The sequence below is a fragment of the Bemisia tabaci genome, chromosome 3 (assembly GCF_918797505.1).
Source record: "Bemisia tabaci chromosome 3, PGI_BMITA_v3".
Taxonomy (NCBI): Eukaryota; Metazoa; Arthropoda; class Insecta; order Hemiptera; family Aleyrodidae; genus Bemisia; species Bemisia tabaci.
In genome coordinates, this window is record NC_092795.1 from 33,117,245 (window position 1) to 33,141,782 (window position 24,538).

The following is a 24,538-nucleotide window of genomic DNA, read 5'->3' on the forward strand; positions in this document are numbered from 1 at the left end:
AACATTAGATTCAGTGTTATCCTTGAATACTAATTTGCCTCTCTTTGTATGAATAATAGAAAGTGAAGGTACAGGGAGAAGGAATTTATCATTTAGTCATTCTTTAATTCTATTTACAAAATTTTTGTAGGTCCCCAAAAATATTTTCATATGCCTGATACATCTATTATCTAAAGCTGTAATGAACCCTGTGTAAGCCCTGAGAGATGTGCAACTGAATTATGTCAACTTTCTTTGCGATTCAAAATATTTTAAAGCCCAATATTATTCATCTCTTCTCAGGTTCAAAGTTAAAAATACGAAAAACTTCATCTTTAATATTTCAATTCACATCTAACGTACCTGATGGTGTGATACAAGCACAGTATCCTGAAAATTCTAGGAACTAACGGGGAATGTCTAAGCGGAAGGAAACCAAGTGATAGGAATTTAAAATGGGGTTGAAGTTTTATCCTTCCGTGAGGCTCAATGTACTAAACAAACTGAAAGTCCGTTTTCTAATTATATGCAAAATATCTTAGCAGAAATTAAATTTTGATAGGAGAAGTGCCTCTTAATTGGATTGCATTTTGCAAAAAGGAACCAAGAGCATTCCAATGTTGCTTGATAGTGCAACTTTTTTTACTCTAAAAATATGAATTAATAATTAAAACAAGTTTGATCTTTAATCTCAATTGCCTATAAATTTAAGATATAAATTGCCTTGTAAATTTAATTTTTTGCTTGATTCCAGTAATTTTATTGCAAAGAATATAAGTTGCACAATCCTAGTCACATTAGAATGCTCTTGGTTTTTTATGCAAAATGCAATCCAATTAGCTCAAAATTATGCTTAACTAATTTTTTTTTTTTAAATGATACTAGTTTCCTTTCACTATTTACTGCCCAGGTATTCGCTGGCTCTTATTCTTCCAAGATGTAACACGGGGAAATAAATCGGTCAAGAAATCAAAGTCTCGTTTCGTGAGCCCAAGTATCATTTTTGTACTTCAGATGTGCCTGGAGAGAATATATGATGAAACTTAAAGATTCGATTTTCCTATTACTTTCATAGGAATGAAGTCGCTCTTTAAAGTCAATAAAGTCAAGTTTCAAGTTCTTTAAAGTCGTTTTCCATCAAAATCTTCACTAATCCATTCCAAGGTTGTGATGATTTTGTTTACAAGTTGTCCCTCAGAGAAAAAACAGAAGGTGATGGCGGTTTCAGTTTTTGTGATAATTTGAAGGTTAACATATTAAATTACTAAGCTAATTTACAAATTCGAATACTTTTATTTCAGTATAAAATGGAAGGCCCTCATTAAAAGGAAAAGCATAAAATAAACTGCAGATAAGACAATTTCAAAAGAAACAAGTAAAAGGTATTGTAGTTAAACTAATTAATAGCACCTGAGAAACGATAGCTTTTAGACCATATGATGACCAACAGATAAACAACATTATGGTAAAACTAAAGAATAGAACTGGGGAAATGAAAGATTTTATACATATCATAAATTGATGTTGAAAATAACAGTTGCTTTTCTCAGTTTTATATCCCATGTGTCCATTTTGAAAGTCTCAAAACATATCAACAGTGAGACTCCCAAACGATGTATGTATCTCAGTTTGCAATGTTGCAGACTTCCTGTCATACTTTACTTTTTAAATGGAAAACTGCTCTACATAAATTTTCAAAAATTCTGAGATTTTATATCTCTAGGCAAAGAAAATTTATGAAAACTTCAAATAATGATGTTGATTTGTTCTACTTTAAGTAAATATAAGGATAGCAGAGATTTTAAAACACGGCAAACAAGGTACGTCGTTTAGGAGTTTTATCATTGATACATCTCGATTTGGAACTGCAGATTTGTTATAAAATTTCTCTTTCCCATAGAAAAGAAAGTTATTTCTTGGAGTTTTCACTGGTCCTCCTTCATTTTGTGCAGAATATTCTGTAAAAATTAGGACCATTCACTGGTTTTTCATTATATTAAGAACTGGAGAGTATTACGTGTTGTGAGTATTAAGAGGTAGGTACCTATAAAAAAATTGAAATTTCAATAGATTTATTTTGACGGTCACGGTGCGTTTTAAACAATTTTAATGCGGTCAACATACCACCCGCGATTTTTTTGCGGAAATGTCAACTAGAAGGCCTACTGATTGAGGAACAACAAACCGCGAAATCTGTGATGGGGCCGTTTTTGAGAAAATGCGATTTTTCGCTTTTTTGGCGGGAATTTCGGGTCAAGGCGCTGAAAAAGTCAAGTTAGGCTGTTTTTGAAGTTCGTAAATGCATATCCCATACATTTTGAGTCAATCAAGTGCCAGTAGATAGCTATTCGTGCATATTGCCCAAAATTCATATCCTTAAATCCACGACTTTTGGGTTTTTGGGGGGTTAGTCAAGGAGAAATCCGAAAAAAAGAGGGTTAACCCGGAACAAATTGCTTAACAAACTTTTCCTACGTAAACTTCTTCAGTAGGTCCTATTGAACAACATACCAAAAGTTTACCACGGTTCGCTCCCGGAACACCCCCCCAAATTGCCTAAATTTCAAAATGGCGGCCATAAGAAGGCCTCTGGGAGTTCGATTTTTTTAAAAATACGCATACAGTGTCATGTGAGGTGTCAATTCCTATGTAATTTTGGTCGTAGATTTCAAATATGAAGTAAAAAAAGTCCCTTGATCAAAAGGGGGTACCCCAAATCCAAGATGGCAGCCAATTTTGAAAGTCAAGAGGGTGGATTTTTAAAAAGTTCGCGTGATAAGGCAAGTGAGGTATCATTTCTTATGTAATTTTGGTCGTAGATTTCATTTATGAAGTCATAAAAGCCCTCAAGTCAAAGGGATTGCTCCAAATGCAAAGATGGCGGCCAGCTTTGAAAGGCAGGAGGGTGAATTTTTGAAATGTTTACGTGACATCCCTAGTAAAATAGAATCAACCTGACGTCAGGGTATGTTTTATAAACTACCCTGAGTCAGATTGATATCAGCCTGAATTAGTCTGACTCAGGGTAGTTTATGAAACGTCAGGTTGATTCTATTTTACTAGGGATGTCACGTAAACATTTCAAAAATTCACCCTCCTGCCTTTCAAAGCTGGCCGCCATCTTTGCATTTGGAGCAATCCCTTTGACTTGAGGGCTTTTATGACTTCATAAATGAAATCTACGACCAAAATTACATAAGAAATGATACCTCACTTGCCTTATCACGCGAACTTTTTAAAAATCCACCCTCTTGACTTTCAAAATTGGCTGCCATCTTGGATTTGGGGTACCCCCTTTTGATCAAGGGACTTTTTTTACTTCATATTTGAAATCTACGACCAAAATTACATAGGAATTGACACCTCACATGACACTGTATGCGTATTTTTAAAAAAATCGAACTCCCAGAGGCCTTCTTATGGCCGCCATTTTGAAATTTAGGCAATTTGGGGGGGTGTTCCGGGAGCGAACCGTGGTAAACTTTTGGTATGTTGTTCAATAGGACCTACTGAAGAAGTTTACGTAGGAAAAGTTTGTTAAGCAATTTGTTCCGGGTTAACCCTCTTTTTTTCGGATTTCTCCTTGACTAACCCCCCAAAAACCCAAAAGTCGTGGATTTAAGGATATGAATTTTGGGCAATATGCACGAATAGCTATCTACTGGCACTTGATTGACTCAAAATGTATAGGATATGCATTTACGAACTTCAAAAACAGCCTAACTTGACTTTTTCAGCGCCTTGACCCGAAATTCCCGCCAAAAAAGCGAAAAATCGCATTTTCTCAAAAACGGCCCCATTACAGATTTCGCGGTTTGTTGTTCCTCCATCAGTAGGCCTTCTAGTTGACATTTCCGCAAAAAAATCGCGGGTGGTATGTTGACCGCATTAAAATTGTTTAAAACGCACCGTGCGGTTGCATCAGATTTTTTATTTTTTGAACTAGACACGATAAAAAAACTTTAGATTTCTGGAAGACAAGAAGAATGTCTTATTCCCTCCTCTCACAAAGAGTGGTAAAACCATTACAAAGTGGGATAAAAACTTGAAACTCTAATGGCAACTTATTTACCGGATCCAAACAATTTGTCCCACTCAAGATACTGGTCTAAGTCTTTGGCAGAAACACTTGACTTGACCCGTGACAAAGCTGCTCTAAAATCATCAATCGTGATTGGCCTCACATCGAGTGCTGAGATATGTTTAATCTTCGAGATGTCAATCGATCGAATCGGCTCTAGCGAGGCCTCTTTGCAAACACATTTCATGTCTGCCCCAGAATAACCATCGGTCAAATCACTGATCTCGTCAACCTGCTCATGTGTTAAGTCATTGCGTTCTGAAGCCATGAGCCGGGTGATGATTTGAACTCTGGCAGGCTTGTCTGGGAGAGGAATGTACAATCGTTTGATCAGGCGACGACGTGCAGCTTCATCTAACTCTTGGGGGCGGTTGGTTGCTCCGATTATTAGAATGCGGTCATCATCTCCTGTTGTCGCTCCATCAAGCTGAACGAGAAATTCAGTCTTCATTCGGCGAGAGCTCTCATGTTCAGTATCGCTACGCTGACTAAGTAAGGAGTCAATTTCATCAATAAATATCACAGAGGGTTGTCGAGTTCTGGAACAAAAGTGAATTACTTGATGAACTGCTAGACAGAATTAAATAGCACCAAAAATCATGCTTCTTCACCAAAATTTCATAAAAAACAAGTTGAGCATTTTTCCGTTAGCAGGAAGAGTGAAGTAGCATAAACAAAGCCCATTATTTTGTGACTGATTATTGGATTTTAGAAAGTTTTAATGCGACCATCGTATTCTTTGTAAAATTTTTGATAAGGTGTTATAATTTAACCCCAGCATAATACCCTATCTAGAGGTCCATTGAACTGGTTTATTTTCAAAAAGGCTCAAAAGTCAATTCTTCACTTTCTTTCATCTCGGTTCACATTATAAGACAGTTTTTTAAAATACTGAAATTTGATTTAAATCTGCTTCCTTTTTATACATAAATTTTTCTAAATTCTGAGGTTTCCAGCAGGACAATTAAAGTTGTTTCTAGCGGTGAAATTAGGAAGCAGTATCTATAAAAGCATCATCAGCAAGCTATTATTATAACTGTGAAAAAAAGAAAATATGAACAGAAGTTTTCAAGCACATTGAGGCTTAAAATACTACAAACTTGACTTTTAAAAAGAAAAAATTTGCAATATGTCCCTTTATTCTCCAAATAAGCCCAAAATCACATTTTTTTCTTTCCTAGTCCAAATCATAGAACAATTTCTAATAGAACTACAATCCGACTTTACACTGCTTTCTTCTTGCACATTCATTATTCTGAGCTATGAGATTTCGAGTAGGTCAATTGAAACACTTTTCACTGTTATCCTCATATTTTCATAGCTGGCACTTGAGTCTTTTTGAGAAGGACCGATACAATTGTAAAATAAACCAAACGCAATTGGAGTAGGTACAAAATTTTACAAACCTTGCGACTGCAAAAAGAGCACGGACCATTTTTTCCCCATCACCGATCCACTTTGATGTCAAAGAAGAGGCGCTGATACTGAAGAACGTTGATTCTGATTCTGAGGCAATGCATTTACCTGAAGCAATAAAGGGTACAGACAGGCATTAGTCAAGCCTGTGGGCTTTCTGTATAGTCCAGTCAAAATAACAGTAACAGGAAAAGAGGCCTCAGTGCCAACAAACTCAAAATTAAGTTGGACTTAATTTTAAGATACTGAATTATTATTGCCTCCATCCATCAACCTGTCGAATTATCTGTCAACATACCGGTTGAATCTTCTGTCAAACCACCAATCAATTATTCTGTTGGTGGACCAGTCGAATCTCATTTCAATTGAACAGTTGAATCATCAGTCAATTGGCCGATCGAATAGCCTGTCGATGTACCAGTTAACTTCAGATTAACTTCAGAGACTGCCATAGTAACGTTTGGTGTACGATTTGGCTAACATAGACCATTGCGTTTTTATGAGCAGGAGGTTTGAATTCACGCGTTAATTAACATTAAATATCTTGGTTAAGAGTTTATTTTAGTAGTTTTTGCTGCGCAAATTACGTTCTACATGAAATTTTAGTTAAAAAACATGCATCAGAATGCTTAACTTTGTACCTTGTCTAATGATCCATTAAAATAATTTTTCAAATTTACTAATTATTGCATGTTTGATCAAACATTTATTGGGAAGCCAATGCGTTAAACTCAGGTTCTCCATGAACCTGCCATGCTCCTGCCATAAACATGGATATTATATCCCTTCAAGAAGCAGAAACATGAAGTCAAATATACCAATCAGTGTTTTTCCAGTTCCAGGAGGTCCAAACAACAGGATTCCTTTGGGAGGACTCCGCAATCCTGTGAATAAATCAGGGCGCAAAAATGGAAGGACTACAATTTCTTGAATGGTCTTCTTGGCAAACTCTAATCCAGCTATATCATCCCATGTGATTGGAGTGCTTTGGTCCATGATCTCATTTTCGATCATTTCTATCATTTTTTCATCGATACACTTCAACAGATCACTCCGTCCCTGGTCATTATTTGATTTGCAAGATTCGTTTGGTGAACCCCAACTGTTCCTGGAGAAATTAAAAAAATCAATCAGTTTAATACAGAAACTTGTCTCCTCGGATTTTCTCATACATTGGACTTACTAAAACTGTCTCTAAAGAACTGAGAATAGTGCTACAACTTCTGAACTAAGACAGCCAGAGAGCTGATTTTGGTTGCATTTCCAGGAAACACTCATTTTCTACAGATTGACATAAAGTCCCTGGAAATTGAATAACTCAAGATTGTTACAGTAGTAGGCTGTTATTTCAACTAATAAAAAAGCAACATGTATCAATTGAAAATGTTTCACGACAATACAGGGCATTCCTATTTGAATTTAGTGTTGCTATTCATTATTGGGCCAGGCTTATTTAATTGAAATTTTTTTTTTTTGCGTAACAGGGCAATGCATGGGTAACATTCTGATGCAAAACATCAGAACTTGCTGCAAGTGCAGCTTCCAAAAATTGTTAAAGGATTTTCAATCTTACTTTCCTAAACTGCTTTCTAATTAGTTACTCCTTGGGTAGAAAAAGAAACACGAGAAGCAATTTATTGAAAGATCCCATTGTTACCTCAAACAATGTACATATAAAAATCACTTAGAGATTTAATGGTTAAGTACTAACTCTTCACACGGCACAGGCGGTTTAAATTTACTGGTTACACTGCGAGGTTTTCCGCCGATGCCACCGAGGGATTTCTTTTGACTTCCGTAACCTCCGTTGGTGCTTTCAGAATTGTACGGACCATTTGCGTTCCCATATTTATTGACATTTTGTATTCTCTGGAAGAATAAATTATTAGATTAGTAGTTACAGAATTGCTTTACAGTTTATCTCTGGGTGAAATTAAATGGAACTTAGCCTGAAGCATGCTCAAGTCATCATGAGAAACAGTCCTGTCAGGCACTTGAAGATTCCATTTGCCAGACAGATCACTTAAGTTTGTTACCAACAATTATCCCATTTTAATCAACACGTCAACTATATAGGATTCAATAATTCCCGATGCCCCTAAAAATAGGCACATTTTGAAATTAAGCTTGGTCAAGTAATATATATTCAGCTTTTTCACTCTAGGAACAAACTGGGAGATAACAAATGCTAGCTTGCAACAAGGTTGGGGTCAATGAATAACTGCCAACATTTAAACAGTATTGATACAATATTGGCCACATAAGGGTCCTGCAATTAATTACAACACAGTGTAAGTACATAAACAGACTGAAAACAAAGCATCAGCACTGTTTTTTGCTACGGTAACGCTTCGCAATATTGCTCTCTATCTCATTGGTACGTGTTCTCAACATTATTACAACATCAAATTCCAGTATTGTCAGAGTTCTTGGGATATTCAGGCAATATTGAAACAATAACACCTTACAAGGTAATTAAGCTTCACTCCCCTACGAGATCACTACAAAATATCAGCATTGAAAATCATAATTAATTCTCAATTTTGATTTTTAATCCAAAATTAATGTCATGTGGAAACCAGATAAGAGGTTGAGAACATACTAGTTCTTCTTGTGCAGTTCTGAATACATTGTTTGAATGACTACTTGCACTACTGGACCCCGCATTAGATACTCCGGTGCTTCTGGATATCCCACTAGATGGCTTATTTCCATATTTTGAAGTTAGATTGCTTGCAGCAACATGAGATTTTCTTCCACCATAATTGTTTGCCCGGTACCTGTTAATGTAAAAATTTATGGAATTCAAGTCAGATATTGAACGTAGTAAATAAAAAAGAAAATTCATTTGAATACTTACCCGAAGATCCTGGATTGACATAGGTGCTGGTAAAATTATTTCCCACACATTGATATTTGTACTCGCATTTGTATCTCCACTGCATGCTGCTTAAAAATACAAGTGTGTGGTAATTTTAGGAGGGACAAGAGCTGATGCTTGAAATTAGCTAGCTTTCGCCAGAATCAGCATGACTGCATTTTACTTGGACTTTTTAGTTTTCATGTTTTATCAACCCAGTAGAGAAACAAGCAAAATTTTGGCACAAAATTATGTGAGTGTGTCCTCTATAAGCTAGGGGAGACTCACGGGTTCCAAGAATTATGTTGCTTAAGAGCTGAAATAACAACAAGACAGAAAAAAATGGGTATTGAAAAATAAAGTTAAGTTAATTTTGGTTGAATTCTCGATCACTCGGTGAAATTTCAGTCAAGCAGGTAGAATTGCATCTCTCTTATTCTCTAATTCCTCTCCGTTCTCTGATGATTTGATAATTTAAATATAATAAATGAATCATCATAGGTGAGAAGTATAGAAGCAAATGATTCCCAAAAAAGCGAGTAGCGGATAATGCCTTTTAATTCTCGCATTTTATGTTCCTATTTTTCTTTTTCCTTTTAATTGCATTAATTTTCTTGCACACATTTGGGAACGAATTTCTAAAGGCAACATTCTAACATCTGACTGGGCTACTAAATTAAGTGCAAATGAGATAAATGGGATGAGAACATTCGTCCTTTACACTAAAAGTAAGAGGTTCTGAAAAGGGGACACTAAAATTCATTGACTATTTATAAAATTCCAAAAGGCTAAATATCTTACCATTCTTCGGTTTCATCTCCCATATGAGTCCAAGCATTGTTTTCTTTATTCATCCCTGTTCTATTGAAGGAATCTTTGCCGTAGGCTTTGGCAAAATCAGTTTCATTTGATGAAGAATCTGCATAGAAACACGAAAAAAGTGAGGAAAGAGAAGTAACACTCACAATCAACAATAATTAAAAGGCATACATTATGAAAATTGTGAATGATTTCACAGGACGACATGCTCCTTTTCATGTTGATAAATGGTTTTTCCAGCATGTACATTGTACAAGTTTCAAGATTTATTCGGTATTGGGAGATATTCACATAGTTTACACTCAAATTTTGGAAAGAGTTTGAGAGGAGCTGTTGACGACAATGGTACCTCAATGCGAGGAGGAAAAGGTTTTAAATAAAGGGATTTTTGTATAATTGGATCAAAAAATTGGAATTCTAGTTTTCCCTGGAAGAATTCTCTTTCAGATCCCATAAATTATGTTAAAGGAGGTTAAAAGTACGGCACTTTATGTTCCGTGCCAGTCGGCAACCAAACTGGACATACCAAAATGTCAACGGAAATCTCATGAAGTTCCTTAGATGACTCATTGCGGAAACATCAATTTCTAATTTTTCCACTATAAAGGCTGAGCCTTCAGTTCATTTGTATACTGATTTTGGGTGTTGCACTGTAATCAGGCATCTAAACTAAATAACACGGAAAGGAATACTGCATACAGAATGTTTCCCTATGCAGATATCTATGTGCTTTAACGGACATGCCAAAAATAATGGTTCCTTTGTCCAGAATGTGGTCCAACTCTGAGCCTTCAACACAGTAGATAAAAACTTTAAATGGACTACATTCCTCGAAAAAGAAAACATATTTCTAGCTAATCATAAAAACAACACAAATGCCATTAGTTTTTCTGTGAAATAGATGCACTCATATTGCAGAGTCAAAAATGTGTAATGCAGTCTAAATAGCTTCTCCTTAAAACTGATTTTTTAACAGGAAACTTCAAATTGGATGGATTTAAACAGAAATAGCTGTACCACATTAGGCATTGCCAAATGCTCCTGATGTTTTATGCTTTTCGGTAGAAACCTAAGCAACACTTAACTTGGAATTTTGTAAATATATTCTTCTTGATCCAAGGAAAATTCACTGCATTTCAAAGTAGTGCATTGATTAGTTTCATGTTAATAAAATAAAATAGTAGAAGTTAGGCTGATCCTAGTTACATTGATCTGATAACTTTGGATCTGAACTTTGGGTAGCTTTAAACGTTTGTCTCCCCAAAATTATCATGAAGCTCTTCTTGAATCATAACAGACTCCATTTTTAGTTGGACTGCATTAAGTGACTGAAATGTACTATTTAAGACTCATTTCAACAACATCATGAGGACTACATTTTGCAATCAGGACCCACATTTTATGGCTCATCCGTGAAAACACTTAAAACACAGGAAAACTAATGATATATGCGCTGTTTCTAAACTGAGCCGCAAACTGTAGGTCCTAATTGTGAAAAGTAGTCCATAAAAGCAATTAGTTTCCTTATGCAGTTGGTTACTTTTATGAATGTGCTAGAAACGGTAGTTCTTTAATAAAAAATGTAGTTAAAGTTCCGACAATGAAGTGCCTTTTCCTTAAACTGTCACATTAGTTTTACCTGAATTTGTTGCAATAGAACGTCCCGAGTTGAAGAGATTCACTGGTTGCTTTGGGTGTATGGTGTTATTGGATTTTTCCACCTTCTTATAAGTAGGTGCGGCTGGATGGAGGATGGATGAAGGTGGCGGAGGTTGTCTATTTGTATTTTCACTGTTTGTAACGAGAAGACTAATCAGACTTTGGACAGTTGGGCTATCTTCTACAACATTTGGATTCTTGCACTCACCAGGAGATCTGATTAGATCAAAGAACGTGGAGTCATCCATTTCTGAGAGGCAGCTCTTCCATTTAGGAGCATCTGAAAATTAAAAATCTTTTCATGGATTGATTTGGAAGATAATCAAATTGGCTCATACAGAAACCACTACATATTGTTGATTTTTCCAGTAAAGACCAAAAAAATGCGCAATGTAACGGAGCTAGAACTATGTAAATTGGAGGACTCCTTCGAATTTTCTTGCTGGTTGCTAACAGTCGAGGCTTCCAGTGACTCCTCTAGCAAAAATGATGATAGTAAGACAGTAAGTGCAACAGAAGCCTTCATGCCTATTTTACATCTATGTCTATTGATTAGACATACATTAATATGTATTGTTGAGTTAATTCCATTGTTTAAGCTCTTGTTCATACTTCCTTTGTTGAGTGGATACTTAAATTTCCAATTTCACTGCAAGATGTGCAATATGCCTTATTTTGAATGTAATGAAGATACAAAATACAAGCACACTTTTTGAAATTTCCCTGCAACCCTATATTTGAATTCCGGCTTTCTATTTGCAGATCATGAGATCCGGCTTTTTTGCACCCCCATAATCCCAAGTAGCATTTTTCAACGTAAAAATTGATATAATGTATCAATTTATAGGTATAAAGTTGTAAAAAATATTGCAATAATATAGCTATAAAGTAGCAATTCTCAGTCAACATTTGGACGATTTTTCCCGATTTCGTCAAGTCAGATCGATAAAAAAAATCTATACTTAATAGCAATGTCATTGCTATTTGTGGCGGTGCCAAATGGTTTTAGGAAAATTGAGGAATTTATCAGTCTACCCTAATTTTTACAACGTTGCAGAATCCATTCGAAAATCCGATCTTGCCGGAATTGACAGGAAATTCATGATTCAATCATCCAGCACCCTTTAAATTCTTCTGTCCGAGGCGGGATTAGAACGCGCAACCTTCGGATTACTGCCGTGCGCCGCCTTTACCGTTTGAGCTAGCTAGGCTACCTGTCGGATGCCTCACTTTTCACACATTATATAGCTCCGACATGAAACGAAACCCTTACCGGCGCATTTGCATGAAATAAAAAATTCAAAGAATTAAAAGTAACAAAAACAGAAACGAAATAAAAGGAGGAAAGAAAGGCATGAAAGAAGTAAAATTAAATTTCCCAGAACTTGGTTAAAAGCATAGACGATATTTATTTTGATTGACTGGAAATTCAAACCTTTTAAAAAAGCATTGAAATTTTTAAAGTTTCAGATTTATCGAGTTTGAGCTATTTTGAGAAGACTAAATTGAGGAAAAATGGTTGTTTCATCAAATTGTTGCGATACATTCCTGCATTCATGCTAGAGATTTGAAAACAAGTTACGGAAAGGAACACGCGGGAGTTTTTCATCATACTTAATAGCAAGATTATTGCGATAATTTTTGCGCCTTGCAATTAGTAGATTGGCAACAGGTGACACAACCAATAATCGGAATTTATTGCTACATCATAGCAACAATATAGCAATAATTTCCGCGCCTTCAAATGAGGGAGTAGGCAATACGCATGGCAAATATAATATAGCAACATTCCTACGATTTTATGTCCATCTATAGGTATCCTTGCTACTTGAAGTCTCCTTTCATTTGATGCTGGGGTCCATGCCATATGAGTTAACGCTCTTTGAGACTGCGACAGAGGATTCGCCATCTTGATCGTTGCATTCACTTTCAAAGTTGAACTGACATCACACAATCTTCTGTCGCAGTTTAAAAGTGCATAAACTCATTTGGCAAGGACTCGACCCATACTAAAGTTTCATTTATTTATAAGTAGTATTTTGTAAGGCTATTGAGCACTGGAAATTGTTCTCCAGCAAGTTGTGGTACGACACAAACCTGAGGAAAGTCTCTAAATTTTCAGATTTTTTAAAATTATATTAGAAATTTCAAGGAGAAACGTTGCCCTTCTCTTTCCACTGTCTTCTCAATGATGATTAATTGAGATTCCTTCACTTTTGGCACCCCCTGAAGAGAAGCTTTACATTGTAATCCTAGAAAGACTGGCTCTTACCTGTGTGTTTCCCATTTTGTTTCACAAGTCTAGAAATGGCATCGCAATCATTATTGATACTGCCTTCCGTGTCATATTTATCAACTTCTGAATTGATCTTATTCAAATGAATGTCCATCCATACAAGCTGAGTTTTATTACAACTAAAACAGAGACCAAATTTACAGATTACCAACTGTTTGATGGACCACTGTACTGACTCAGTCTAGTGACAGGGAAGGAATGAGGCACCACAGTAAAAATTTCATCTTGAAAATCTTGCGTAGAACTTGGTGTGCATTTTGAGAATTTTATAGATCATTTCATAAAAGAGAGGCAAGCATTAATAACTCACACTGGAATCAGTGAATTCAAAATCCCGGCTCATAAAAAACCAAAATCTATGTAGATGATAACTAGTTTTAAATTTTACGAGAAGAACTTCACGCAGAATACCAAGAAATTTGGCCTCAGCTGAACTTCAATATTATTAGATATGGTTTTCCTCAAGGCCTCCTCAGCACAATGAGTGTTAGCGTTGGGAAAAGTGGGACTGAATAGTAATTTTCTTGACCTTCTTGCACCTGTTGTCTAATGGGGCTACAGGACTGTTGCTTTGTCTGTGTGAACTGCACGCTGTTATCAGTTGGAGGAAATTTATTTTTTATGTCTTATCTGCTCAGCTTACGAGGAAACAAAAGCTCTTGTCCATTACCAATTAGATATCACAACATTTCAATCAGAAATTGCCTGGGAAAATACCAAAAAATTATCTTTTCAGCCCCACTATACTCCAGATTGGCGTATAGAAAGCTCAATTATAAAAACTCAGCATGATCAGGCAGTCGCAAGGAGCATCAAATCAAATAAAATCAAGTTTGGCCAGCGCCAAATTATTTGGTATTCCATTCGTGGTGCTTTATTCTTTCTTTGATTTTCAATACTCATAAATTGCTGCCAAACAATTCAGCACAATAAGCGAATCTTTACATTGTCTGACATACTGAAATGTCTTTAAAGGCCAATTAGATTCTGGCAGACTTAGGTTTTTGTCAAGAGGGAAGTTTCCTGCGGTAATGCTTACGTCCATTTTTCAAGTTCTTTAGAGAACACAAAAAACTGATTTCTGGAATCACAAACAGCTTGGTGAGGATCTAATTTCTGGCTGAATTCCAACCTCTGGTAAATATTAAGGAATTTGTCTTCTTCTGATAGGTCAGATTCCATGTTGCAACCTTGGATAAAACAGACCTGCAACAAAATGGTAAGTATAAAAAGGATCGCATCTAAGTAATCACCAATTCCTTAAAATTTTTGACAAAATACTCAATTTCTTACAAATCTTCATCAATATTTCCCAAGTGTCTAATTCAAATCTTCTTTTCTTCAAAAGCTTCATTCATTGATCACTGTGCAGGTGTCAGTTGTCTCAATCCTTAAATTGCAAACAGGGGCAATTTCTACACACCTATATAGGTGGAAACCCAGTGTGAGAGAATAGTGTTTAAAGTCTCGAGATACCAACTTAGAGGATAGGGTAATCTGTGACATTATAGACATAATGAATTATCCTATACTTTAAGTTTGTGGTGTGCATCCGGTAACTTGACCGCTGATTGTAAAAAACTATTACGTGTACTTATCATTTCACAGCGCTAGGGTTATCAATTGTTTTCACTTGAAGAGTACTCACATACTCTGGGCCAATACAAGAATTTGATTCTCGGGTACCTCTAATACCTGGTATTTTTCATGGTACTTTCATCAAGACTAGGGTTGTTTTTGCTTTGCCACTTAAACAGATACCTGTTATCTTTAAGGAACTGCATTCAATGTTCGCCAATTATTGGTGCTTGTAAGATTCCCATGTGGAAATCATAGATCAAGGGATTATCAAAGCTGTAGTTTTACCTATCCGTTGAATTCTGAAGTTTTGAGGGATACAAGCTGCAAACTATGGCTCACACTGAATTTCACGAACCTATAGTCTTCCAGATAACGAAATAATTTTAGAATTTTCCTTACAAACTGCAATAATTGCTTGTGTGCAATAATAATAGATAAGAACAACATGTATTGACAACTGATTGACAATTTGACACATGATACAAAATTTTGAAGATATAAACAAAACCGAGGGAAGAACGGACCAATGAAAATTCAGTATGCGCGAAACCTGAATCTGACGTCATAACCAGCAATGTCATATTATCAGCCAATGAAAGAACAGAGAATTTTCTAAATGATTTTGATGACGTCACTATTACTTTCCCTTTCTCTTCTGCCGGTCAAGCATCAAATCCGTGACGGAGTTTGTTTTTTTTGCCAGTTCTAGCTCCATCAATACAATGCTGAATGCTGATTTCAGCAAGCGGACCTAACCACCCTTAGCTCAAGGAATTCGTCTAGCTATATTTTATTGTCATAATGTAATAGAAAGTGCATTCATTCGTTATATTTTCATCGGAACCAGTTTTCGTGTGTGTTTCCACACATACGGTGAAGTAGTTATCAATATTTTCCCACTTACTTATTGATCTCTTGCTCTTCTTGCCCCCACTGCAGGAAAAAAAATGTTCTGCTGTAAACAGAGTGGTTGCATGATGAATCTTCAATTTACATAAGTGCAGTTGCTCCTGAATTTGTGAAGATGGACTTATGCTTTTAAAGTTTTGCAACTAACAACTGTTGCAATCTCCACCCTAGTTACGCTGTAAACAATGCTGCAATACGAGATGAAACCGGTACGCATTCCTTTATTCGTCACCTTAGTTTATATTTTTTAGTTATCTAAATCGATCAGCAATCTTAAGTAATTGTGTCTGCTGAGACCCAGTATCTTGGAGAATGCAGATACTAAATGTCTCATTTACTCTACGTCTTCTTGTCTTTCTGTCAAGACTATTCCGTACGCTTGTTCTGAAGACATTAAAACCTATTAATGCTATGTTTCCCTGGCTGCGCTTGCGCCCAGTGGCCCTTTTCTTGGTTGCCTCATTGTAGGCTGCCTGTCAGAGGGAGTATAATTGGGGCTTCAATTCCAGCTGATTCGGAATGTAGTGTGTTGGTTTACCGTCTGCGTACGGCAGCGTCCATACCGGCGGTTAATCCTAGATGGCTATCAAACGAATGCAATGCGGTCGCTTGCAAATTGGAAGTAAAAATCAGAGTTGGAAGTATTGACTCAGTCTGCCTTGAAGTTACTAAATGAGCTAGGTTTTTTATCCAGGCTTATGGCTGTGTGCCTGAATTTTGAGACTACATTCAAATTTTTGTGGAGTTGCCAGACTTCATTTTTTCAAAATCCCTGAAGAAAAGACACTTGAAAATGAAAACTGCTAACTGTAGTTGACAATAATCTGAGATCTTTTTCATAATGCCTTTTTAATTATGTGGGGGCGGCTGAAATCGACCTTTGAACATATCTCAGTTTCAACAGAACTTTAGTATTTGTTCCTGCTTACCAGGGAACAGATGTTTGAGAAGAATGGAGTCAACTCTCTGTACTTTTACAGTGACAGAAGTTAATGTAGGTATGCTGTTAGAATGTTATAAAAATGGTCATTGGTTTTAGTTTGATCAGTCCAAGCTAAAAACAGCCTCATTTTATGCCATATTTATTTTTTTATAAATACATAATATCTCCCCAACAAAATCTCTAGCTGCAAAAATTTGTAATTAAACATTAAGTAGATACTAAAATGGGATGATTGAAAAAACAAAGTGACTACTTTTATTAATTGCACTGAAAAGAGAAGGCATACAAAATGAATGAAATAAAAACAATAGCAAATAGAAACAAAGAATGTAAATGATAATTTCCAGTGTAATTTAACATTTTCAAGGCAAAGCGAGGGATCTATGAGAAAACTTACAGCAAGAAGGATTCATGTGGAACAATTCAAATAACCATTAAGTATTGTCATCACCAATAAAAATATTATCACAACACAATTACTGTTGATCAACATGCATTCCCTTCCTAGTCTATAGTTTCTCTTCTTCTGGAGGTAAAAAAATTGAAATTGTCCAAAATAATTTAAGTGGGAGTTTCTTTACCTTTTCTTTGCTTATAATTTTTTTTTTTTTTTTTTTTTTCATCCATCACATTAATTTTTTCAAATTTTTTGTTCTAGAGACTCTTGATCAAAGAGTAATCCCTTTTCTTGAAAATTCGGCCATCAGAATTTTGGCGAATGAGTAACAAAAAGCCTAGGCTCATTGTAGGGGGAAACTCTATTCAGAGTAGTTTTGACTTAAGATCAGTAAGTACGGATGGGTTCATGTGGTGAAGGTACAAAAAACGGGTGCTCAGGTTTCTGCTCTGGGTAACTAACACAATAATCAAGTGTAAATATTTTTAGGAAGTATCAGTAATTGCTAAAAATGCTACCACAATCTAAATTTCAACTTCTTTCACAGTCAATGTAAAGAATTTTTATTTTTTGATCGATCCATTAAAAAAAACTTTCGTCAAGGAACAAAAAAACAATGAAGAGAAGCCATTAATGTAGTCTGTTTTTATTCAAAATTTTTGTAATCAAACATTTGTTTCCCTTTGCTGTAAGCCCCCCATGATGAATCTTCAAAAATGGAAACCTTTCATGAAATATCTTCCTAAAAATTTTGAGTCTGTTTTAAAGTAGCAATTCAAAATCCCCCTTAACATCGCACTTACGCTTTTTTCAAAGTCAGTTATCAATGCTCGGCCAAGATAAAAAGCTGTTCAAGCATCTAAAAATCGCAAAGTTCCTTTGCTCTTAAAAATTACTTGCCATTCCAGGATAGCCTTCAAGATGCAGTCAAATTATAGTAATCTGTCATCAAGTTAGAAAAATCCAAGTATCTGTATCATGAGTTTAAAAATGATAATGAACAGCTCTTGAAGTTTTTGTAGATACAGGCTTTGTTCTGAACTTCTTTTATGGATAATGCTTAATGATTATTGATCAAAGGTACGAGAGAGTCAATCAAAAGATTTTTAAATAGAAGCTCTGTGCCTGGAGACTGCTCTTCTGTAGAAAGATCACTACAAAATGTAGCCAAGAGGCTGAATAAATGTTTAAATCAAAACGGAGAAAAATAGGGAGCAGTAGGTAATCACCAGGTTGATCTTATCTGTATTAGTATACTGACAAAGCAATTGTTATGATTGAGTTAATAAATCTCAGGGGTTTATTGAATGTTACTGCAGTTTTATTTATTTCTGTTTGAGTTTAACTTGGTGTGTCTTTTTTCCAGAATGTGTCTTCTTTCTCGGAGCCCTGCTCAGATGTGAGTCTGCTGGAGGCCAGTAGCTACCGTTCTCTCCAATTCCCAGACATCAGATTGACCAGATTAGAAAACGATGCCAATTGTTTGAAGTACCTGCAGAGCTCGTACAAGGAGCAGCGTTACAAATCCCTGTATTACAATTCAGACAGCGCAGCACCATCAGAAAGTGAAGGAACTTGTGATGAGTCAAGCGATAGTGAGTACATCTTCAGTGATGAAGGGTCATCATCGTCGGACTCATCAATCGAAAAAGTGACGAAAGTGAAGGTTAGTAACTGTAAGGTAACTGTTGGTAACTGTGAAGTTCCCAACAAAGCATCGCACAATGGTTTTAATTCCTTTAAGGTTTCTCAGTTGTCAGGCACCACTATTGACAAAGTTTCGAATCTGTTTCTGAAGTTGCCTGTTGTGAGACTGGTCCGGTTGGAAAATGATGAGAATTGCTATAAGTATTTAAATCATAACTCAAGGTTGAAAATGCGTGAAGAGACAGTCGACAAAAGGTTGAATCCAATTGTCATAATTCCCAACCCGAATGTTAGCGGAAAGCGCAAAACATCCTTTATGATAAAAAAACCTGTAGTCGAGGGGAAGACTCCCTCAGAAGAAAGTAAAGACAGCTGTTATGATACCTGTATCAATGATAGTGACAGCTCTCTTGCTTCGAGCAGTTGCAATCAATTAAGGAGGTTTAGTGTGGATTTAAATGGAAGTACTAATTCTTGGAAGCCTCTAACTTCTCCTGGCAGAAAATGTCTAGTTCCCTCAAAATCTTTAGCATCTAATTTTGAAGAAACCAAAGTAATCTCGGAAAAAGGCTCTGAGGCCTCTACTATAATTGATCTTGTCTCGGAGGATTCCTCATCTTCAATTCATGAAGTCAGGAGTTGCTCAAACAGACGTGATTCAGAGAACTCCTGCGTTAGTTCAGAGCTTATGAGCGAAGAATCCTGTAGTTCAGAGATCGCTCGATGTTTTGACCAAGAAAATCAAAATTCTGATGAAAATTCCAATTCAAACGACTTACAGAGACAGAGTCCAGCCACAGATGTGCTGGAACGTGAGGTAACAAAGACGCATGACTCAGGAATCGGAACCTCGGATGATGGAGTTTCTATTATGGACGAATCGTTCATCCTTAAACCATCTTTTGTGATTCCTCATGAAGACTCTGATACTGACATCATTGACGGCGAGGAGTGTTTCATTGTTGATGTTCAGTTCATCCCGGATGATGTCTATGAACGATTACAGTCGCAGCGCATCCATCCAGCAGAGAAGCCGATTGAAGCCACTTGCGAACTGTGCAATACAGCATTTACTGCTAGACCAAATTTGTATTCGCATATGAAAGAGAGCCACAACTTCGACAGTATATACGAGTGCGTTCATTGCGGTCAAATATTCAATGTCAAAGCATGTCTAGTCTATCATCTATACGCTAAACTGAGTTTGGATGCGGAGATGCCAGTAGATGAAACTCACTTATGTCCCCAGTATTCATGTTCGGAAGGAGATTTCCAAAAATCGGAACTGACATTTTTAAGAGATTTTTGTTCGAACCACTCCATGCTTCATAGTCAGTTGTTAAACTTTGAAATCGCAGACCAGAACCAAAAGCCTATCCCAAAAATAGATAGCATTAGTGGATGTGTCACGGAACTCCATTCTGAATGTGACAAAGAACCTCCCACAGCCAAGTGCCTGAATGAAAGTAATCACCACCGCCCCGAAAGTGCTCTAAGAACAAATTGTGGTAAAAAGTCGAAGCTGGAAAATCTGAAACGAAAGTCAACTGTCAAGGGAAGAATTTCAAGAAAAAAGCAAAAGAATAATCAGAATGAAAGCAATTACATATGCCACTTATGTAACGAAAACCATAGCAATAAGAAAGGACTTTTCAATCACTTTGAGAATTGTCACAATTCTATTTACTATTATGAGTGCAGGCTGTGTCAAAAGCTTTTCCAGAATTCCACTAGTTTTGCCTCGCACTACGTAAGAAAAGAGTGTGTGAGGTTAAAGGAGAATAAAAATAGTAGATGTGATATTTGTGATAACATGTACAAAAATCGCCAAGTTATGCGGAAGCATAAAATGAACCTTCATAACCTTTTTATTCCTCTAGAACTCTGTCCATTTGTCGATTTTCTCACCAAATTTGAGTCTAGTGAATCGTTTGTTAATTGCATCTTCTGTTACGAGTCTTTCTCTTGTTGGGATCAATTGGTAGACCATGAGCGAGACTTGCATGATTATTTCACTTGTTTTGAACCTTTTTGTTCTGCCAAATTCTTCTCAAAAAGTGAGTTCGAGAAGCATCTGTTCATTCATTTTGCTCCTGGGGAAAGTAGTTTTTGCGAGTTTTGTTCCAAATTGTTCTTTACCAAACAATACTTAGAAAAACACATTAGAGATCATCTAACAGGTTAAGAATTCTCCTCAAACTCTCTCACACACTTGCCTGCCAAACTTAGTTTCCATTTTTTTTTTAAAACAAATTTTATTTAAAACTATTGTAAAAAAAAAAATATATTATGCCTTGTAGGTATCTATCTTTATGAATTAAATTTACAAAGGTATTAAGAAACAAAGTAATGTTAGATAATACAGATTATCTAGGAGAACAGGAATTTTGGATCTCTGTCTTTTGTTTCAAGAAAAATTTTCTTTGAACTTTTTTTTACATTAATTTCTTTTATCTTTGTAAGATAAAGGTGAAATAGCTCTAAGCAGCGTCAGCTCGTACTGAATCTTTCTAAATTTTCATTTTCACTTTAAGTGTGAAATCCACTTTCACAGTAGAGAATTTTTCTTTGCTAAAGTTTTATGGATGAGGTCAAAGAGTCATGATATGACGTGTGCCAATCCAAATTGTACTGTCAATGAAGATTTCAGTTAAAAAAGTGATGCCGTGTTCCCTTTTGATGTATTCTTTCTTGTTCTTATACTGTTATCATAATTTTTACCAAAATTTAATCATCACATTTGCATCGCACCATTTTCAAAAAATTGCTTCGATCATTTGTGAGTTTGAGTTCCATGAAATGACAGTAGGTCACAAAAAATGAGGTCGAAAATGATTTTCCATATGTCTTCTTTTGTTACCTACCCCTTCAAGATGCTGTAATTTACCAAAAGAAAGTTTTGGATACAGATGTTTTTAGAGTATTATCGGTTAATCTAGTTCCAAACTTAACTTTTCCTCAGAAAATAGGAACTAGCTCTCCTTTCAAAGTATTTTTAGAGACTCAGTCTTCTTTTAAAAATCATTGTCAATTAGTCTTCTTTTAAAAATCATCGTCAATTCAATATCCTTTTTTGGATCTTGTATCATTTTTTTCTTTCTTTAAATTAGTTTACTTTTACATTCCTGACTTAAAGTTAAATTTTTCCCCAAGTTTTCAGCAGTACAAAGATGAAATTCTTCGGAAACTAGTATTTTTTTTTATGTCTGTTGGACGTTAAAGCTGCTCGCTAGAAGTAGAAGCTTCAGGTAGAGATGTCAAAATTGTAAAACGTAAGTATCTCAAATCCTACCACTGATTCAACTTTTTTTCTTCTTCACCCAAGCATCACATCATTCCAGCAAGAAACCTTTTTATTATTTTTGAAGCCAAAGTGTATTTTTGAAGCCAAAGTGTAAATTTAACCGACTGCTGCAATATCTTTAAAATTGCTGTTCTGATTTAAAATCATAACAATTTTTTTTTCGTCATCTCTGCAGAGGTGTTTAATTTGCTGATTGTAAAAATTACATGTCATTATGCAGTATGGAACTATCTATGTCGAAAGTTTTGAAGAATGTCATGTATGTATGTACAATATTTCAATATGAGCATGGAAGTATCCTATAATAAGTGAATGAAGCCCTCTTTATCTCTCCCTTCTTTACTACTAAATCAATCCTTTAATGGATCAATTCTTTTCAAGGTAGATTGTTCCGCACTGCTCCATGACTTATAATAGTTTATCAGATAAAGACAAGTAACTCAATTAAACCAAGATATTTTCCCCTGGCTTTAAGGCAAAGTGAACAGATTGAGGGCAATTTCTATCCTGGCTTATACTGTAAGGTCAAGTAGCATCATTTTGAGTTGTGGTGGAGTGGGTCAATTGTAAGTGTCTTGGTAACAGGTACTAATGGGCATAAAGTATAGAGAAGCAAATACAAGGTGATAAAATAGTCCCGCACCACCTCCAAATCCCCTAGGGTTCTTGTCCCTTTTCGGTATGATCCCCTTCAAATTTTGAAGGAGCTCCGAAAATCATTTCCTTTGACCTAGAAGCACTCGCTAAATTTTAAGTCTCCATCTCCAGTTTTTCAAAAGTTAATGGAGTGATTCCTGGTCCTGGAGCAGCGGGGCTTTTGGATCATCTTGTATAATGAGAATCATTCCAAAGTTAAGTTCTGGGTCCAACAGATAACAAAATATTGTCCCTCGTAACAAGAAAAATACAACTTAATAATAATAATAAAAAAAAAACAGTGGTCTATCGTGATTTTTTCAAGTCGAAACAATGAATCAATGAATAGAAAAAAGGTTCTTTTCCTTGTGCAGCTAACCTAGAATAAGTACTTCAACAATAGAAATTTGCTATTTTTTTAAAGAAGTTTTTAAGTAAAAAAAATGATGGATATACTTAACATGTTTCAGAGATTTTTTTGCTCTATCTCTCTCTCTCTGAAAAGAATTAACATTTCTAGAAGATTTATCGTTTCGTTTCTTGTTTTCCAATATTTCCTTTTTCATTTGATTTAAAGTTTTTATTTTTTTACTTTACGGAAAGACCATTCTGTTAGCAACGATTCCCGCAAGTCAGTATTACTATTTTTTTTTTAAACCCATCACAAATGAACATTTCCAGAAAGGCACCGTGGCTCAGTAAATATAACCAACAATGAAATAAACAGAGCCCAGTATTGCCAATTTATGAGAATTGGAACTGAATGCGCATTAATTGTTAAATCGTTGTTTCTCAAATGAAGAAATGTGAATCCATCCCAAGGTTGCAAAGTTGACTAAAAAACTACATTTTCAATAAGGATAAAACTGCGCTTTTCGTTCAGAAGTTTGCTGAATTTTATGTGTAATCAGAGAAAAAATCCATGAAATTGTCAGTTAGAAACGCCCAACAGTTTCCTAGTAAAAACCTAATTTTTCATTGAGAATTTTGTGACACTTGCGTGCAGTCATGTTTTTTCATTCGAGAAATGATGAAATCACAAAAATGCCAAAAATTGTCCGAAACTTTGAAAAAATTTCGTCCCCTTTTGCTCGTTTGTTTCGGCAGATGTCCATAAATATCATTTGAAGTTGCCTCTAGAACCTAAATGAGGTTTTAATCATGAAAGGAATCAATCTCAAATTGATTTAATGTGTCAGAAAAGTTCAGTAGTTTTCAGTTAATTAAGTTGATCTTAGAGTAAACAATTTTTAGTTCTGATTTTTTTTATCACAAATGACTGATTTTAATCATTGTATCTTGACATAGTCTCCTACGTTTAAGGCTGATGTGTTTGTAAGAGTTTTAGTCTTCAGAGACATGATAACATTGTGTCTCCAAAAAGATCTTTGTATTGAATAGGTAAACTTCAGAAATGTATTTTAAACGGAGAGTACAATCTTGATTAGGCTTGTTTGTCACATGTAGGGTCAAGTGATGAACTGGCGTTAGGTACGCCTCTAACTTTAAGAACCCTGTTTTTTTTCTTGCTCACCCTTCATGGGAATTTCATTTTTACTCAATTTGTTTTTTTTTTATCTAATTCGACCAGCGCATGATTTTTAAGTTTTGAGGGTGTACATAAAAAATCTTTTATATTTTTTGTTCATTATTAAACATGTAAAAAGTTGATTTTAAGTAAGTTTTTTTCCCCTTCTTTTTTCTGTAGAGTACTTAAGTTATTATACTATCAATTTTCATAAAAGGATCGTGCTGTAAGTTAATAAAGTGTTTTGTTACTGCAATTTCCTTTTTTTTGTCCTCTTTATTTCCTTGGACCTTGACGCAGTATTTATGCTCATAAACTTTCCTCTCTATGTAAAGCACAGTCTTCAGTTTTTTTGTTTAAATCAAATTATCACTGGTGCTGTAGGTTGGCCAATCTTTGAGAGAAAATTTTTCTTCAGAGAAAGTGAATTACAGTGGTCATAATGTACATTGAAACTTATAATTTGCAATCTGTGTTCAGAAT

At 35.5% G+C, this 24,538-nt stretch overlaps 2 protein-coding genes across 5 annotated transcripts; one reads left to right on the forward strand and one right to left on the reverse strand.

Annotated features, from left to right (window-relative positions):
- Nucleotides 1-1,252: 1,252 nt before the first annotated feature.
- Nucleotides 1,253-15,188, reverse strand: LOC109043905 (fidgetin-like protein 1). Of its 3 annotated transcripts, none has more exons than XM_019061265.2 (10): nucleotides 14,977-15,188; nucleotides 14,150-14,316; nucleotides 13,087-13,229; nucleotides 10,795-11,094; nucleotides 9,138-9,255; nucleotides 8,079-8,256; nucleotides 7,188-7,345; nucleotides 6,295-6,584; nucleotides 5,467-5,584; nucleotides 1,253-4,599 (listed from the first exon to the last, which is right to left on the reverse strand). In XM_019061265.2, exons 2-10 carry the CDS (start codon nucleotides 14,290-14,292, stop codon nucleotides 4,044-4,046), a joined length of 2,004 nt encoding a protein of 667 aa, XP_018916810.2. In that variant the 5' UTR covers nucleotides 14,293-14,316; nucleotides 14,977-15,188; the 3' UTR covers nucleotides 1,253-4,043. The 3 variants fall into 3 exon arrangements, with proteins under 3 accessions (XP_018916810.2, XP_018916811.2, XP_072154298.1); XM_019061266.2 differs by having other exon boundaries at nucleotides 14,872-15,188; XM_072298197.1 differs by lacking the exon at nucleotides 14,977-15,188 and adding an exon at nucleotides 14,759-14,867.
- A 180-nt stretch (nucleotides 15,189-15,368) lies between these two features.
- LOC109043907 (uncharacterized) lies at nucleotides 15,369-24,311 on the forward strand. 2 transcript variants are annotated; one of them, XM_019061267.2, is made up of 3 exons: nucleotides 15,369-15,809; nucleotides 17,202-17,330; nucleotides 18,307-24,311. In XM_019061267.2, exons 2-3 carry the CDS (start codon nucleotides 17,262-17,264, stop codon nucleotides 20,770-20,772), a joined length of 2,535 nt encoding a protein of 844 aa, XP_018916812.2. In that variant the 5' UTR covers nucleotides 15,369-15,809; nucleotides 17,202-17,261; the 3' UTR covers nucleotides 20,773-24,311. The 2 variants fall into 2 exon arrangements, with proteins under 2 accessions (XP_018916812.2, XP_018916814.2); XM_019061269.2 differs by lacking the exon at nucleotides 17,202-17,330 and having other exon boundaries at nucleotides 15,370-15,809.
- Nucleotides 24,312-24,538: the final 227 nt, after the last annotated feature.

Excerpts from the sequence above, each read along its gene's own strand:
- LOC109043905 (XM_019061265.2), bottom strand. The coding sequence starts at position 14,292 with ATGGAATCTGACCTATCAGAAGAAGACAAATTCCTTAATATTTACCAG. Across the intron at positions 11,095-13,086 it reads ACAAAATGGGAAACACACAG|ATGCTCCTAAATGGAAGAGC; the intron begins GTAAGAGCCAGT and ends TTTAATTTTCAG. Across the intron at positions 7,346-8,078 it reads GAACTGCACAAGAAGAACTA|AGAATACAAAATGTCAATAA; the intron begins GTATGTTCTCAA and ends TTATTCTTCCAG.
- LOC109043907 (XM_019061267.2), top strand. The coding sequence starts at position 17,262 with ATGAGTAACAAAAAGCCTAGGCTCATTGTAGGGGGAAACTCTATTCAG. Across the intron at positions 17,331-18,306 it reads GTAGTTTTGACTTAAGATCA|AATGTGTCTTCTTTCTCGGA; the intron begins GTAAGTACGGAT and ends TCTTTTTTCCAG.